The sequence below is a fragment of the Triturus cristatus genome, chromosome 9, assembly GCF_964204655.1.
Source record: "Triturus cristatus chromosome 9, aTriCri1.1, whole genome shotgun sequence".
NCBI classification, from domain to species: domain Eukaryota; kingdom Metazoa; phylum Chordata; class Amphibia; order Caudata; family Salamandridae; genus Triturus; species Triturus cristatus.
In genome coordinates, this window is record NC_140592.1 from 885,086,643 (window position 1) to 885,105,115 (window position 18,473).

The following is an 18,473-nucleotide window of genomic DNA, read 5'->3' on the forward strand; positions in this document are numbered from 1 at the left end:
AATCCTTAATGCCCTCAAGTGCCAAATCTGCCTTGTATCCTTAGAGGCTGGTGCCATCGAAGGGCATGTGGTCCCCAATCAGGCATGATGCCAAAGAGCCTCTGTCATGAAAACCGCTCTGTCGAACGAGTCTGTCGTTTCAAGTCCGCATCAAATAGTGAACATTGAAGCGTCTCTCCCGTCAGTGACCGCTTGCGAGAGTACAGCCCAGACATCCTCTGGGACCTGTGGCAGCACTTGCGCAAACGTATCCCACAAAGTATGGGAATAACAGCCCAAAAGGCAAGCAGTGTTCACGGATCGCAACGCCAGGCAGGCGGAAGAAAACATCTTCCCAAATGAGCCTAGCCTCTTGGACTTCCTATCATGGGGAGCGGAAGGGAAAGCGCCTTAGGAGGTGGAGGCTTGGACTACCAAGCTCTGAGGGGTAGGATGCTGTGTGGGGAAGTTAGGGTCCCAAGGTGCGTCCTATTCACAGATGTCCCTGTGTTGGGTTTAGACCAAGTACCCAACAGGATGCCAGTGAGGGCGTCATTGAATGGGAGGAAGGGCTCAGACATGAAGACTCCCGGTTGCAGCACCTCTATAAAAAGATTAGTCTTGTCTGCCACTGTGGGTAGCTAAAGGTCAAGAACCTCAGCCGCCTTCCTCACTACCATTGCGTAAGAAGCTCCCTCCTCCATAGCCAGGGTAGAGGGAGAAAGCAGACCAGCATCTAGAGATGTATCCAGGCTGGTGGCCTCACCCAGCTAATCATACCAGCCAACATACTTTTGGAGTTTATTTGGGTCACAAACCGGTCCAATGCTGGATTTCCCCAGACTGCAAATATCCTGTCCAGTTGGCTCTGTTCTAGTTCCCACTCATGGCAACTGTCTTTGGTTCTGCTCAAAGCATCTGCCAAGGTATTCCGGAGACCTGGAACATGCTACGCTGTTAGAGAGATTACGTGAAGCGTCAACTCGCTCCATAACTGCTGGGCGTCCTGTGAGAGATAGGGACTTGGTGCCTCCTTGCTTGTTGATGTTAAACATGCTTGTGGGGTTGTCTGTGCGGAGCAACATCGATGAGCCTTGTATTCGAGGGAGGAAAGCCTGAACTCCAACCTGTGCATTTGACGTTGAGTCGAGGACCACTTTCCTTGAACCTGCAGGTGCACTCCCCAACCTTCCATTACTATGTATTTTGGAATCACTGGGAGAAAGGAGAGGCCCTGGGACAGATGTGATTCTTGTGTCCACCATTCGAATGGCTCTTTCATGCGTGGGTGATAGTTACCACGTCGTCAAAAGATCCTGTGGTTTGAACCCATTGGCATTGAAGCTCTTCTTGGAGAGGCCTCATATGTAGGGGAGCCAGTGGTACCAAGCCGATTGCAGAGGAGAGCATTCCCAGCAGAGACTTCAATATTCTCGCAAAAGCGTACTTTTTTCTGGAGAGTTTGAGTGCCAACGCTTGCAACCGCTGTTGTCTTTCCCGGGAGAGGAAGGCTTTGTTCTGAAGGGTGTTCAAGTTGGCCTCCAGAAATGTCATTGTCTGGCTTGGGAGGATTGATGATTTATCGAGAGTGCCAATTTGAGTAACGGGGCTAGTTAATCATCTGTGGCGGCCTTTGCTAGACGAGCTGATGGGGCTTTCAGCAGCCAATCGTCTAACTTCGGAAATACTTGATGACCATTGTTCCGCAGGGCTGCTGCCACAGGAGCTAGAAACTTCGCAAAAATGTATGGAGCCGATTTGAGGCCAAATAGAAGGACTCGGAATTGATAGTGGGTACCAGCCACTGTGAATCGTAGGAATTTTCTGTGCTTTGGATGAATAAGGACATGAAAGTACGCGTCCTCTAGATCCAATGAAGTCATGTAGTCTCCGCTGTTGAGGCGTCGCAGGATGTCGGGGAGCATGACCATCCTGAATGCTTGCCTTTTGAGAAATTTGTTTAATTTCCTGAGGTCTAAGATAGATCATCACTCTCCCGATTTTTTGCGAATAAGGAAGAAGTGCGAGTAAAAACCTTTCCTTCACTGAGGAAATGGGACCTTTTCAATGGCCCCTTTCTGGAGAATAATCTTTGCTTCTTTTTGGAGTAAGTGAAGATAAGGGGGGTGCAGTCCCCTGGGTGAAGTGTTAGGAGGGATTTGGGTAAATTCTAAAGTGTGGCCATAAGAGATGAGATCCAGGACCCATTTGTCGGACGTAATGTTGCGCCACTGGTTGATATGTTTGGAAATCTTTGCACCGGTTGGGAAGGGGGAAATGTAACTGATACCCTGCTGTGATCACTGCTTGCGACCGGAGTTGCGGGCTTGGGACGCTGGCTTTCGTTTGGAGCCCTGTCTAGAGAAACCAGCTGTTGTGGATTGTTGGTAGGATTGTTGTTGGTATCCTTGGCAATATTGTGGCTGGTAGGATTAGTAAGTCTGGGTACATTGGTAGTTTCCTCTGTATCCAGAAAACCCACATTCTCGAGCTCCCCGAAAGGGCACTTTACGGTACTGAAGGGTACCTAGCACTTTGGCAGTATCCGTATCTTTCTTAATTGTTGTAAGCACTTCAGCTATGTGATTGACGAATAGGCTATCGCCGTCATATGCCATGTCCAGACTTTGACTTCGGGGAGAAAGGATGTTGCCCTTAGCCACCCCAGGCATCTTAGAACGGCCGCACCCGCTAGTTGGCAAAAGCTAGTAGTGGCTATATTCATAGCACAGTCTATGATTTTGGCCACTGTTGGTTCTCCTCCTGCAAGGATCTTATTAAACTCTTCCTTATTTTCTTCTGGAAACCGGTCTCTCATTGTCCCCCACCATTGGAAGCTCTGACAGAAATAGCCGCCATTGAGAAAAATCGTTTTCCAATGGAGTCTAGACGGCGACCCTCTTTATCCGGTAGAGATGTGATGGGAGTAGATGGGTTTTTTGATCTCCTTTGGGATGCAGGTGAGATCACAGAGTCAGGCTTGGGATGACCTGTGAGACATGCAGGAGAATCCTCTGGTGCCATGTATTTTTTGTCAAGTCCTGGTAGCACATGAACCACAGAAGCTGGAGTCTTCATTACCTTAATACCCTCTTGCCAAATGTAATCTATGATAGGCATTGATCTGTCTTTCTTGTTTGTTCTTTAAAATCATACAGAATTCAATAAAAACGATTTAAACCATAAAATCATACAGAAAGCAATCTGATTGATGTACAACTGTATTACAACAAACAATTGATGGACGGAATGCTGACAATGCAGGCATTCTCCCCCAGTCAAGAGATCTGGGTTAAATCCATCGTTCTTTTGCCCACTACACCACCCCAGTTTAGACATGGCCATATGCAAATCAGTCTTGACCCTGTGCCTCATGGGAACAGTCCAGCCCGAACTGCCAAGCCATGTCTTCCCTGGACCGGAATCAAGCATCCTAGGACCGGTTTCTGGCTATCAGCCGTCATCAGCCAGGATAGCTTGACTCCAGTGGCGTAGTGAGCACGGGTCCCACGTCTGGGAATACCCATCCCACTTAGGGCGAAAAGCGTTACAACAAACAATTGATGGACGGAATGCTGACAATGCAGACATTCTCCCCCAGTCAAGAGATCTGGGTTAAATCCATCGTTCTTTTGCCCACTACACCACCCCAGTTTAGACATGGCCATATGCAAATCAGTCTTGACCCTGTGCCTCATGGTTACAGTCCAGCCCGAACTGCCAAGCCATGTCTTCCCTGGACCGGAATCAAGCATCCTAGGACCGGTTTCTGCCTATCAGCCGTCATCAGCCAGGATAGCTTGACTCCAGTGGTGTAGTGAGCACGGGTCCCACGTCTGGGAATACCCATCCCACTTAGGGCGAAAAGCGTTACAACAAACAATTGATGGACGGAATGCTGACAATGCAGACATTCTCCCCCAGAAACCGGTCCTAGGATGCTTGATTCCGGTCCAGGGAAGACATGGCTTGGCAGTTCGGGCTGGACTGTTCCCATGAGGCACAGGGTCAAGACTGATTTGCATATGGCCATGTCTAAACTGGGGTGGTGTAGTGGGCAAAAGAACGATGGATTTAACCCAGATCTCTTGACTGGGGGAGAATGTCTGCATTGTCAGCATTCCGTCCATCATTTGTTTGTTGTAATGCTTTTCGCCCTAAGTGGGATGGGTATTCCCAGACGTGAGACCCGTGCTCACTACACCACTGGAGTCAAGCTATCCTGGCTGATGACGGCTGATAGCCAGAAACCGGTCCTAGGATGCTTGATTCCGGTCCAGGGAAGACATGGCTTGGCAGTTCGGGCTGGACTGTTCCCATGAGGCACAGGGTCAAGACTGATTTGCATATGGCCATGTCTAAACTGGGGTGGTGTAGTGGGCAAAAGAACGATGGATTTAACCCAGATCTCTTGACTGGGGGAGAATGTCTGCATTGTCAGCATTCCGTCCATCATTTGTTTGTTGTAATGATTTACAACTGTAGGCAATTGGAATCTGGCTGTAGCTCTGTCCATTATATTGTGGAAACCTTCAATATCCTCCAGAAGTGAGTCTAAAGGACGATGAGGTGGAGGGGACGGTGTTGGCACTACATAATCATCCCCTTCATCTGTAGGCGGAGGAGGATCATGGACTTCTCCTTCCTCAGGCTCGTCTTCAGAGGTGGTAGGATCCTCTCTAGGAGGCAGAGGAATTATGGGACGTGGCGTCAATCTGGGCGTGGCAGGGGGTGGTGGTGGTGTCAGGAGGAGCCACCGGCGGAGGGGAAGGGTACTGCGACGCTGTTCTCCTGAGGAGGAAACCACCTTTTGTAATTCGCCAACATATTTTGTAGGTCCACTATTGGGGACAGAGGCAGTTGCACAGGTTGTTGGTTAGGCTGTTCAAAGTATCTGAACTGATGATATGGAGTATGAGGGACTAGATACTGTTGATAGTATTGCTCATCATCGTCATAGTCTTCATCCTCATCTGGACACTTCACGTTGAGTTTGGAAGGGCAATGCGCAGTCCCAAATGGGCCATCATCCTCATCAGTGTCTTCCACATCGAACAGATGACTTGGAGGTAATGGAGACATTTTTGGTGTTCGAAATTCAATTTGTGTAGCTTGTAGGAATGAAGTTGATGGACCTGCAGACAAAACTGGAATTATCTTCGACGATGCCGTTGTTGAGGCAGTCGAAGGTAGAATTAACGTCGTCAACGGAGTCATCGTCGACAGCAGTATTGCCGTCGAGGGTGGAGTTGTGGTCGACGGTGCAGCTCTCGCCGACGATGAAGGAGCCGTCGACGATGGAGTCGTCGTCAATGTTGGGGGTCTTTGTCAACGACGAGGTCTTTGTCGATGGTGGTCTCTGTCGACGATAGCGGCAACGTTGACAGTATGAAACCTTAAATACTCTCCGTTGAAGTAGTCAGCGTTGTCGACGGTCTCGAACAATGGACAACTGTACAGCCCCGCACAACAAATAAGTGAACAAACATCTATTCACGTTCATATATACAGGATCCAAGTGGTCATTTTCAATATATTTTATCCATAAACAATAAGCTGATCTACACAACCATTACCAGGTGCCATCCAATATCACACACCACAAAACCTATAGACATACTTCAATGAGCATAATTTCAACAGACCACCTTGACTGGTCAAAGCAAATTCCAAAACCGTTAAAAGTAACCAGATCATGAACGTGGTTTGAGACCATACAAATGGCGGAATTACCTATACAAATGTATATAGCATCCCATTATCAAGTTATTTTCTTTACCAACAATCGCTAGTCAATCAGTCTAAATTGCTTAATCAATGGAAGGCACTTAGAAAATCCGAGTCTCATCAGCACTGAATGATGAGCATATGCATTTTTATAGGTAGGTACTTGCTTCAAATGGCTTTTTCAAGCTGACAGGATGCACATTAGAGTGGAGAGAAGATATACTTGAGAAGAAAAACGTATTCAATCATGACAATATTTGGGCTCATCACAATAATATGCTCACTCCCTTCGATGGCAGATGCAGGAAGGGGCAGGGTCACTTCAGCATGCATGGTGTTGTCTGCACATTTTCTTTTTCTTTTTTCTTTTTGTACTGCATCGGGGAAGAGATGCAAGAGGTTACCCTCTGTATGCTGCACAGACTGAAGCGAATAAAAAGTCAAACAAGCCAGCACAATATATGTGCTACTTAGAACCAAGCAGAGGGCTGAAGTGTCGCACACATTCATAGGTCACTCCTCTGCAATACGCACAACATAGTTCCAGTCAAGGTTGTTTGGGGTAATTGAATAATTGCAATCCTTACATCACAGCTTGCGGGTTTTCAAAATCTGCTTCACTGAAATATTAACGATAAGAAGCCTTACTTGCATCTTTGTATTTAAAAAGGGTAACAATGACCTCTACAACAATAGCTAAACTTTTTGTATTTGAAAAGTCATCAGCAATATTTTGCAAAAGTTAACTCCTTTACGCTTCAAAAAACTATTCAGTGCACAAAATATCTCAGCTAAAGGTTCTTGGTCATTATTTCACAAATGAAACAGTAGTTAATTTTCATCAAATTTGTAACTAGTAAATTAAAATAGCTTTTTTAACCAGTTATTTATCAGTGATATAAACCCATAAACGCTTAATAGCCCAACCTAAAAGCTGGATTGCAGAACACCTTTATTAAAGAGTAGAAATCTCTGCAAATACAGTAAACATGAAAAGCCTATATAATGGCAACATTTAATTTACATGTTTAATAATTTCAAAGACAACATGCACAGGAATAAACAAACCCAATTATAAAACTAAAATGGTTCAAAAGCACGCACAAGCCTTGCTGTCCAAAAACAGTTGAAGACATCATAAAAAGTAAGGTTAAGAATAACTGCTACTATCATTTTCAAATTTAGAAAAGTGAAAAAAAGAATTTTAGTTTTGATGGGTGAGCTCAAAGAGTACAAAGATTTTCTGTGAATTACATGCATCAGAATACTGAAAATGTAGTCATACATAGACAAATAAGTGTTAAATCGAATCTCAAAGTAATTGTCTAATTGGCCTTAGGGATTGACCGAAGCCTGTTCTTATTAAATGTGGTTTGGCTTCCCATTGCAAACCTTTAACGAGGACGTAGAACCATCAGATTCCTTTTAGCACCTTTTTTCAAGCAAAAAGATAAATGGCAACGCAGAAAAACACGGAGGCCCAAAGACCCCAACTTCCCTAAAATTGCACAGTCATGGAGAGGATCCAATATTTTCCTTGAGATGGCTCAATTTGTTAACCGAATCAAGAAATAAAAAGTTAGAAAGATTTAATTGCCTAAATATATACTGTGCTTCATATTCTAAGTAATATACACAATGTTATTATTACCATAATTAATCATCTGAGACACTTGCCAGAACAGCAAGACATGTTTATGAGATCACCCAACCTTTCTAGGAATTTGGTGGCTATAGGAGTCTCTCTAAAACTATGCTGGCATTAAAGAGGGTCAGTGAGATAAAAAAAAAAAAAAAAGATAATAGTCCATGAAGATTAGGAAAAATGTTTATAGTTCAGACTGCCAATATTCGCTAGAGTCCAAAGGCATATTACAACCTATGAACCATAGAAAATAAACGTAGTGCATAGCCAGAATGTATACTACGCTTTATCCATAGTTATCAATATTACGCTTTAATGGGTGTAGCACTACTTCATACAACACACTTTGGCTGTGCTCAGAATGAGCTTGCAGGCTTGAATTCTATTCTCAAGACACCTTTTTACCATGTGTTTTCTTGACCAAACGTGGTAAAACTTTTTTCAACAAGCACATTGCATTTAAGCTGCAAAGCACCTGTAATGTTGACTTAAGCATGCTGCACAAGAGCAGTACAGTACACTATCGTCCATAATGGACATGCCAGGAGAAGATCAGTCATTGAAGATAGCTGCACATATAGGCCAGCCCTCAGCATCAAGCACACGCAGGCAGGTTTGGTCATCTGTCAAGAGGAAGAGTGCAGGAGGTGGGGATCTGCATTGAGCAGACATGGAGGCTGAAAAGGTGGTGCCCTTGCACTCACAGCTGCTGTACACCCAGCCCGCAATGGAGAATGCCTTCAAGATCTTCATGAGTTCGGACCCAGAATGCTGAAACTTTCTCTACAGCCTGCGGCATGAGTCCTTGACGGTCATCTTGCGCAGCAAGGGCGTCTACGGCTACACGTTGTGCTAAGCCATTGTACATAAGGCCAGACAAGCCGCCGCCACACTTCTAAGGCTGGCCTCCGCAGGAGCGGCCCACGTTTGCCAAGAAGAAAAAGGGATACTGCAAGTGGGCATCGAGAAACCACTGCAATGTTGGCTGCCGAGCGGGCAATATAAGCAGGGGAAACAAGCAGCTCCAGCAACGGTGGCAACTGTAGCAGGGTCGTAGCAGCTCCCTCGTAATTCTGCTGTCGCCTGCCACCTACCTGCACCTGGGCAACTCCCAGGAAGAAATCTGGGAAGCAGACACTTCATGCCTGCCCACCAGCTTCCCCAGCATACGTGTGTGGGATGTGACAAACTAGGGCAGTCTGGTGGCTGCACGTCCTGCAAGTCAGCGATGCCAGCCCGGATGGTCCAGCTTTCCCCGCAGTCTTCCTGGTGCAAGCCGATCATTGCTCCACACTTGGGGAATGTGCATGTGAATGGAAGCAGTCAAGACTCATGGACACAATTTTTTTTCTTTACAGCTGGACCCATCGTAACCTTTAATATCTAATGCAATGTGTTACTTTTTATGTCTATAGGAGAGGGTGTGAGTTGAGTCTGCTAGAACGAACAATGAGGTATCCAGCATGGCATTCCGTCTGGCTTCGGAATCCCCGCTTGGTGCTAGTAGTTGTGACGTTTATACAGGTCCCCGGTTTCCTCCCTGGATCTTAGGAGGGTCCCTTTTACACTTTCAAAGACGTTGCCCACACCTTTCAGGGGCCACATCACATTGAAGGGGTTCATTGAGAACAGACTGGAGGAGCCCTATCGAGGCTCAAAGGAATACAGAGACTTTGATGCTATATACTGGTGTTGAACTAAAATGGGCAACAGTCTACTTCGTGATGCTCTCTCCAACGTGGAATTGTGCTGCAAGTGCCTTAAAGTGCTGCAAGGTCCAGAATCTTGAGTTATTGGCAGCATTTTTACGCAGCTTTGTCTACAATATTTTTCATGCAGATTTGATACCAAAACACACTTGTTAACTGAACTATGTACGCAGCGCTTCTTCAATGTAACGGCATAGCAGTATTTTCTTTTCTGTAACAAAAAAAAAAAACTTGGTGACCTGAGGTTACACTGGAGATGAGTGCCTGTAGGACTATAATAACAAAATTGGTACAGAGATGTGGAGTTTTAAAATCGAATCCATGTTTAAAGCAGAGCCTCAAGTTTTAATGCTACAATGTAGTGCACAGTACCTTAAAACCCAATGCAGGGGTTTCCGGGCCTCTATACCTTTTATGTGAACAATGCCTTTTTTGATACACATTTATCCCCAGTGCCACATTTGAGGTGCCTTGAATTCAGCTAAGTTGACAAACTTTGAATATTAAGTACAACTTATTTCTAAAATCTTTGGGGGAGTTTATGTGCCCCACTCTCATCAGATATGTGAAGCTTCATTTTTGAGCTATGTGAATTTCAAAGCAGTTGTAGAAATGTAAGAATGCATATTCAACTTTGGTTTATTTGAACTTATTTCAATGCAAATAAATGTACTTGAACATCAATTAAGAAAAACTTGCTTTCCAAAAAGATCATTGCCTCCAAAGCAACAGGAATGTTTATCCTGGCCATCGTGTAGATATAAAGGACAAAGTGCTCGCAAACAGACACTCTCAAAGTCAAGTTTCGAGGATTGACCATTTTAAACTCATGGAGACTTCTTGAAGTCATGGATGCAAGACCCAACATCATGGAGACTCGCTTACCATCAAAGGTGAACACTATGTTTAAGTTCAGTGTTTTAAGGGTCATCTTCAATATCAAAGATCACCTCGATATTAAAAGCATCTGGCCACTGCATCTCATCGTAAGGGACATACTGTTTTTGTCTAGGTCTGCCTGAAGGCATCATGGCTTCCCTAAACATGAGGGAGGGTTTCTGTAAAAATCTGACATACCTTCAATGGTGTGAGGAGATGGGCTAGTCATTTAGGTAAATTGGCCCAAAGAACAATTAAAACCTCTGCCACCACCCAGCATATCTGAGAAACTTGAAAAACGCCTTTCTAAACTTAGAAACTCCACAAACTGAAGAAATAAGGAGGAATGCCTAAGAAACTAATCTGCACAGTTTATTTCCCCTCTGAAAGAATCCTGTAAATTCGTAGTTTCATGGTCACAGAGCAGAAGAAAACAAAAACATTGAAACTTATCTGAAAATGGATTAATGGATCAAATGTTAAAAGGAGTTACCTAAACTGTCAAATTTCTAAAACAAGTAAGGAAAGGGCAGAATCCTATGTTCTGCGCTGCTGCTTCACTTTTCATAAAATAAGGAAGAGGTTAACTTTTACTATGCAGCACGGTGGGACTAAGGATGTCTAGAGCTAGCCATAAAATGGACACTGCAGGTGTTTTTTCTTAGCTCGGCTGCATGCATAGGACAACATTTTCCTTTAACTTTTCAATTTTTAAAAGAGGAAAAGGAAAAAAAATTTGGGACAGCAATGATTTTGTTTACCTTTCTTTAAATATGCATTTGGTTTTTGACAGGTCAAAACTGGGAAGCTAATGTTGCCTCTTCATGCGCTTTTATTGTTTGCTGTAATTGGAATCCTTTTTCTCATTTTTAAAGTTGTTCTGGGATTCCTTATGTGTTTGGAACTTTTCAGTATTCATGAATTCAAAGAGCCCTTGACAGAGAACAAATGACCACGTGCATTAATGAATAGATCGTTAAGAACTAAAACTGTATTGCATTCATCCGTCATTCCTGCCAAACAATCTTGAATAGAGACTATAACTCACCACATGCTTTGCTTTCTTCTTTTGGGGAAGTAATCTGAAAAATCAAACACATTTTTTTAAAAAAAACTGCTTACATGCAATAAAAACATTTTTTTAAAGTGCAAGAGAACCATTTAACCTTCCTCTCAGATTCAAACATGGGGGTGAACAACAATCTGTACAATGAAACATTATAAATAAATTCTCAGTTGATAAAGTGCACATACCTTTTTGCATTAGGTCTGTGCCCAAAACATTTATTGCTTTCTAGAGCTTTGAGAACACTTTCTCATTTTTGCAAGAACTTTATATTATAATATCCTTATCAATTAGATTTTCATGCTAATCACGACTATTTCACACAGGAACATATTTTGTGTCTTTCTGCATACATTTCCACAAATTTAGTAATACAACAGGAAAATAAAGAAAGCCTTAAAAACCTTGAGTAAGACTGCTTGACTATTCTTCCCAAAGATGAACACGCAGTGGCCAAGCCCATAGGTTTGGTGTTAGCTACCAGTCTCTTGGCTTTGTCAATGCTAGATTTGTGGTGGTTTTTTGCAACGCTTTATTGTTGTAGGACACTCATCAATCATCCAAAAAAGAAAAAAATGGTTCCTAAGAAACGATATTTTTGGTGTCACCAACCAGACATTGCCAAAGGTGTACCTGGAACTTAAGGGAACTACTTTGAGCGTAGATATGCTTTTTGTGAAAGGTGACATGCCGTCACCCACAAGGACGTTAGTCAATGCCTAATGGTCTGACTCACTGCCAAATTTTGTAGTGGAAAGAAGAAACATGCGAATGAACAAGACAGACCGATAGAGAAGGAGGGCAGGCAAAAATACCTCTTAAGTAAATAGATCATATATTATACATAATTTTATAAAAATCAAAAGATCTGGGCTAGCGCCAGACATTTCAATAAATAAAAAATACAAACAAATACAAATTGTAGGAAGCTGGCTATTTATATAGTGGACCAAAAAGAGGTACACAGTGTAAAGAATCCAGGCAAACCCCAGCTGGTTTACACAGATAACCCAAATGCTCTTTAGAGGTAGTGTGGGGAGCAGTCAAGCTTTTCAGAGGGTAGTGCTAAGAATTTATTGCACAAACGACAGCAAGTGAGACACACACTTAAAGAAATCCGACACCAATTTATAAAAAAACGCTTATTTTTTTAAAAAGAATTTAGATACTAAGATCGGAATAAGGTAGGTACTTTGAGATATAACTTTTTACAGGTTTCAAAAATTGACATGGTGCAATTTCTGGTGCGGTAATCTTATCCTAAAGGGGGAAAACATACAGCATTCGGGCACCTGTCAGAGACTTACTGGACCCTTCTCCTGGACTTAAGGTGAGTATGGGGCAGGGTCCAAACCAACACCACCAGATCACCTCAAACAGCACTGGGGCAGCCTGGTGCAGAGGTGGGTTTCATTGTCGGGTGCCCCGTTCGCTTCAATGGGGAACTGTCAGGTCAGGTCCGAGAAGCTAGAGCATATAGGGCCAAAGTCAGTTCACTTCTCGTAGTGGCTGTAGGGCTCGGGTGCAGTGGTGTCTTTAGGTGTCAGGTTCGTACTGCAGGAGACACTCACAGTTGAAGGGGGCTCCTGGTGGCGACAGAGTCCAGTCTAGATGAACCCATGGGTGGGCTCAGCCTGTGAGGGTCTCAGGACCCCGCTGGCACCGGAAACACCGGTGGACCTGGGCTGTGGGGTGCAGGTGCAAGCCCTTTAGGTGTCGGGTGGCGGCGATCGGAGGCTCACTCTGTCTTGATTCTGCAGAAAAGGGGCACACAGGACAGCTGGACCACTCTTGATGTGCGTTGTAAAGTCCCTCAATGTACAGGTCAGTCGTCCTTGGTTGTTGTACGGGGTCAGATACCACAGGTATTGGTACTGTGTGTAAGAAGCTGGCTCTTTATACAGTGGACCAAAAAGAGGTACACTGTGTAAAGAGTCCAGGCAAACCCCGGTGGGCTTAAAGATGCACACATGATAACCCAAAAATTCTCTTTTGTGGTAGTGTGGGCAAGCAGTTAGGCTTATCAGAGGGTAGTGCTAAGCATTTGTTGAGACTCACAGAGGCAATAAATGAGACACGCTCAAGAATAAATTTGAGACCAATTTAGATAAACAAGTCATTTTTATATACATTCAATTTTTTAAATATCGATTTTAGCAGGTAAGTAAAATGTTCACAAATGCCTTTAACGCATAATGCTTTCCTATGGGAGAAAAGGCATGTATAGCATATAGTTATTTGTGTTCGGTTTCTGGGGGTCTCCTTCAGGACTTAGAGTTGTAGGGGGCCAAGGTCAAAAGTGCCACCTGCAGTTACCCTGGGACATCCAGTTGCAGAAATGCTGGTCAGGTTGATAGCTATGCGAGCTATGCCAGTAGAAAGAACAGGGCAACTAAAAACAGCCTGCAAAGGGGGAATTGTTGACAAGACCGTGCGCTCCCAATGGGGGGCGTGGGTCAGAAGGATCCTGGGAATAAGGGAGCACAGTAGGTTCTACAGTAAACAGGCTGGGGTGCTCAGGTGCAAAGTGGAAAGGTCAGCTGGGCTCTGTGCGTCTTGGAACCTTGCGGTTCTTGGTCTCGCCGGTTGAGGGTGCACAATCAGGACAGCTGTGCCACTCTGGAAGCAGGTCTCTGAGGTACTGGCATCCCTTGACAGCTGCTTGGTCTGGAGTTTTTGGAGTCCCGACTGGGCTCTCACAGTCTCTGCTTGCTGCAAACGGTCAGGAAAACGGATCGGACCTTCAGGGTCCTTTTCCTGGGGGGCTGCTGTGTCGGGCTGGCTGTGGAGCGGCAGACTCAGTGGACCACGCTTTGCATTTCAGTGCCTACGGGCTGCAGGGGATTAGCTCCTCTACTGCAAGAAAGGTTGCTTGCCAATTTGCAAAGGTAGGCAGTCTCTCGGGGGTTCATGAAAGCTGGTCAGCTGAAGGACGAGTCGCTAGGTTGTGATTGTCGAGACTTCGGACGATAGGCAGACTTTGTTGGCAAAACTCCACAGCAGTCTTCAGTTCTTGATTTTTCTTGCAGCTCTGTCTCCCTCTCTTCTTGAGCCATCTAATCTGTTCCTGGTGTCAGGGGTGCAACCTAAATACTCAATTTAGGGGCGTTACGGGGAGGGTCATGTAATAGCCAATGGGTTACTGTAGGAAAGTGCGTTTTTGTTGCAGTAACCCCCCCACTTTCTGACAGACTACCAATGCACTTTTTCTAGGTGTGCCCTGGGTCCCTGTCAATCAGGTTCCCAGGGCCTGTGTTCTTTCCCCAAAACTAACCCAACTGTCATCTCTGGCCACAGGTCAGCCCCTGGTAAATGGTACCACAGGACACTGTGACCAGGGAAGACCTCTAAGGGCTGCAGCACTTATTGTGCCACCCTTATGGGTCACTGTACCTACACACACCTACACCTACACCCCCCCCCCCTCTGCAGGCTGCGTGTTTTGGAGCACAACAAAGTGAAGTCGACATGGCACACAACCCTGTGTACCATGCCTATAACCCACTGCCCTGGCATAGATCAGTCACCCCTCTAGCTGGGTGCCCTACGCCAGTGGTGAGGGTACAGGTGCATGTGCCCTGTACCCCTACAGTGTAAGTCTATTCTTATGCATTGTGAGTGCAGTGCAGTGCAGCCATTAGGAGTATATGGTGCTGGGAGCTTGTCATTACGAACTCTTACAGCACCATAATGGCTACAGTGAAAACTGAGAAGTTTGGTATCAAACGTCTCAGCACATTAAACCCACACTGATGGCAGTGGGGGATTTAATGAAAAATGCACACAGAGGGCATCTCAGAGATGCCCCCTGAAAACTAACCCACCACTAGTGTCCAGGCTAGTGGCTGCTTTCAGCTGCCACCATCAGACATGTTCTGGACCCCTGGGTCGAGAGCCTGCTGATCTCTGTGGCCTGAAAAATTGCACATCCTGGGACGAGGTACCAACCCTCCTCCCCCAGGATGGGCAGGGTTCATGAAGGGGAAGCTTCAAAGGCATGCCGCCTTTATGAGCCTCCCCAGACCATCTGCTGCTTTCAGCAACTGGTCCCCACTGGTTCTACCCCCCACTTTGGGCGGGAGAACAGGCGGGAAAACAAGTGAGGGAGAGAGGTGTGCCCACCTCTGCCAACTCCACCCCTCAGGTGGAGGAGGCGCGGTGAAGCACAACTCCAAGTCCCCGCCATCCTGAGGATAGGGGGACCCAACCAACCAGGGAGAGGCTCCTGCAACCCTCCCACTGGCGGGGGGCACAATAGGGGGTGTACCCACCCCAGGGAAGGGACCCATTGGTCCCAGCCCTTTACCTACCGGCAACGCCCCTAAATCAAGTATTTAGGGGGCACCCTGAACCTTGCTTACTCAGATCCAGCCTGACAAGAAGAAGAAAAGAAAAAAGGACCGAATAGCCGTGCAGCCAGCTAACAAGAGGAAGACGGCCACTGACTTGACCCCAGCCCTCCCAGCCTGTCCCCCCGAACCTGCTCCTGCGAGATCCCGGTGTGTCCTGCAGCCAGCAACCTCAAAAACCCTGGAGGACCTGGCTTCACTTCCAAAAACTGCTTTCCCCGTGTACACCGGATTTGTTCAACTTTAACCTCTGGCAGCAGCCGGAGACCGCGAATCCGCCCCACTCTGCACCCGCAGTCCACGGCTCGAGTGGGCAAACAGGAGGTCACCCCAGCGATCCAGACCCGAGATCCGTCGAGCCCTGACTTGCCTCAAGTCTCCAGCCGATGCCTGCAGCTTAAATCCAGAAGGCCCCCTGACCGCGAGCCGGAGCTGGTAAGAAGATACGACCTCAAAAGGCAACCCTGCACCCGACACCCCACGACCTTGTGTGCCCAAACCAACGGTGCCCAACCAACCCCAAACTTCCCAACTTACCTCTCGAAGTGGTCGTAGCACCCAAAAGTCCTTTGTCTCCCTGCCTCAAGTGCTTTTGCAAACCGGAGGTTCTCAATTGAAAACAGGGCACCAGACCTCGAAATATCATCCTGTACCCGGCTGCAATAGTGCCGCTGAGGGTGCACCTTTTGTGCTACTTTATTTCCCCATTTGCCCTGACCTAAACCCTAGGAGCTTTGCTCCCACAACCCAGTGGCCTTCTTGCCAGCAGCCACCAACCAGAGGCCCCCAATAACCCATTGGATAACATTGGGCCTCAAAACTCTGCACCCGGCCACCCTAGTGCCGCTGAGGGCGTAACGAGAGTGCATCACTGACCCTGGGGGACCCTCGAGTCAAACCCCAGAACCTTAACTCCCACAGTCAAAAACGTACCTGTGAACTGATAACCTGTTTTTCCTCCATTGGATAACATTGACAATTTTCTTCCAAAGAGTTTTTAAGTGTGGAGTTTTGAAATCTAAAAATATTCTTTAAAAATCGCATGAATAACCAAAACGTATTTACTTACCTGTTTGCAGGAAACGTCCCAGTGCTGAATCTAGGTATTCAGCACTGAGTTAGAAAAGTAACGTAAAAAGTAACTTACCAGTAATTTACTGAAAAAGCCTATTCATTTCAATGTACGGTATTTGCTAAGTATTGCAACCTACTGCATCCCCTGTAAATCAAACAAAGTACAATTCCTATTGCATTTTCAAACTGTTCTACATTCAGCAACTTATAACTGTAAAGTATTTCATTCTTACATGTGCCAGGTTTGCTTGGTTCTAAAAATAAAACAGTATATATTTTTCTACAAAAACAATTGGCCTAGAGTTCAGTTCTTGAGTGTGTGAATTAATTTGCTGACTGAGTGTGTACATCAAATGCTTAACACTGTCCTCTGATACTGCCTTACTGCTCGACCACTCTACCACAAATAGAGAGTAAGGTTCTATCTAACTTTAACCTCTGCCTACCTCTGGGTCACCTGGACTCTATACACACTATACATCATTTTGGTGTAGTATATATAGAACCAGTTTCCTACAGCTACTTACCTTATGCATGTCTACACCCTCTATATCACTACTTCCTGAGGGAAGAGGGTATAACCCGGACCCAGATATTCTAATTTTGCCAAAATTAAGATGACTGAATTTTACAAGTCGTGTCCACACCAGGTAGCCCACCTTAGGGGTGGTACTTGCCTGAGAGGGGAACACGCTTCCTGACTAGCTAATTTTCCCACCTGTCCTGGTGCCAAATGGGCCCGGGGCAGCGGGTGGCATTTCCCCTGTCCCTGGAAGTCTTGGGTCGTATACGAAAGAAGGCAGAAACCTTTGAAACCTCCCCTGACTCCCCTGCTGGTGGCGAGTCACCTGGACCTTGCTGGTCCCGACAATGCACCTTCTTTGCTTTCCACGTTGTTTGCAGTTGCCAAGGCTTGTTGGTACTCCCAACGGACACAGACCCCTCAACTCACCACATCCGACGTGAGACAGCTCGTAAATGACTCGTGGTCCTCCACAGTGTCGCCTGGTCCGCACATTTGCAGCTCTAAGGTTACCGTCCACTTCCCTGCAGCAACCAACTTTGCTGGGCATTCGACTTCCGTGACTCCTGGTCACTCATGAGTGGCATAGAATCTATTCCCTCTGCTTGAAGGTACTTCTCACCTTGAATCCACCGGACACTTTCACCTTCTCCAGCAGCGGCATCTTCCTGAAGTCTCCCATTGAGTTCGACTGCGGGTTCCAACGCCAATTCACACCTATGCACCCAGCTTCCCCGGTGTAGATATCCTGGTTCCTAGGGTATCCACGGATGGGGTGGCTCTCCAACCTTCGGTCTTCCACTGGATTTCTTCAGGATCCACTGAGAAGGGTCCTTCTTTAAAACTGCAACCGCGGCTTACCTGTTGACTTGGTCCCACACTACACACGACCTCTGAGGGGTTGCTAGATACTCTAAACTAAAATGGGGGAGATGGAGGTAGACGTTAGGTTGATCCTCCAGACTGTGTATAGTTATTAACGAATCTGTAAATAACAGATCACAGAACCTAGCCAAAGGGAAGGGCTTCCGCTAAATGTGCGAAACAATACCCGAATCTAAGAAGAGAAAATTATCTTCTTGAGTCCCCTCACTCACCAAGGGTTGCCCCTAGGTGACATGCTTCATCACTGGGCCCATCCCAGACAGCTACTGTCTGGGGCGTGCTGCAACTTGCAAAACTACGTAGGAGCAATTTTTGTGAAAAAATATGTAGGGCAGTGTTTAGTGGAGTGGTGATGCTAAAAATACCTAGCTAGTGAGTGATTAATTTATTCCTGCTCCTAATTGGTATGGATAAAAAGAGGTTAATAGTAGGGAGGAAGTGTAACTTATGTGTATACAATTCCTAGTATTTGGTCGACACATTTCGAGGGGCTTGTAGTAATCTTGGCTCAGCACTCCTCCGTCAATGACACCTACTCGTACCCGGCACAGCATTGCCAAAACAGAAATACTACGAGTCTGATTTCAACCGTATGTATTTAATTTCGGTGCTCACTCATTAGGTGTGCATCTGTTCT

At 45.8% G+C, this 18,473-nt stretch overlaps 1 protein-coding gene across 6 annotated transcripts in view; it reads right to left on the bottom strand.

Moving 5' to 3' along the window:
* CCNK (cyclin K) overlaps positions 1–18,473 on the bottom strand; it is a 426,168-nt gene that overhangs the window by 86,380 nt on the left and 321,315 nt on the right. For 4 of the 6 annotated variants that reach the window (XM_085626423.1, XM_085626421.1, XM_085626420.1 and 1 more), the window contains 2 exons: positions 10,988–11,021; positions 5,991–6,080 (listed from right to left, as the gene is read on the bottom strand). In XM_085626423.1, the coding sequence (XP_085482549.1) occupies positions 5,991–6,080; positions 10,988–11,021 (124 nt within the window). The remainder of the gene's footprint in view (positions 1–5,990; positions 6,081–10,987; positions 11,022–18,473) is intronic. The other 2 variants (XM_085626425.1, XM_085626424.1) reach the window with 1 other exon arrangement.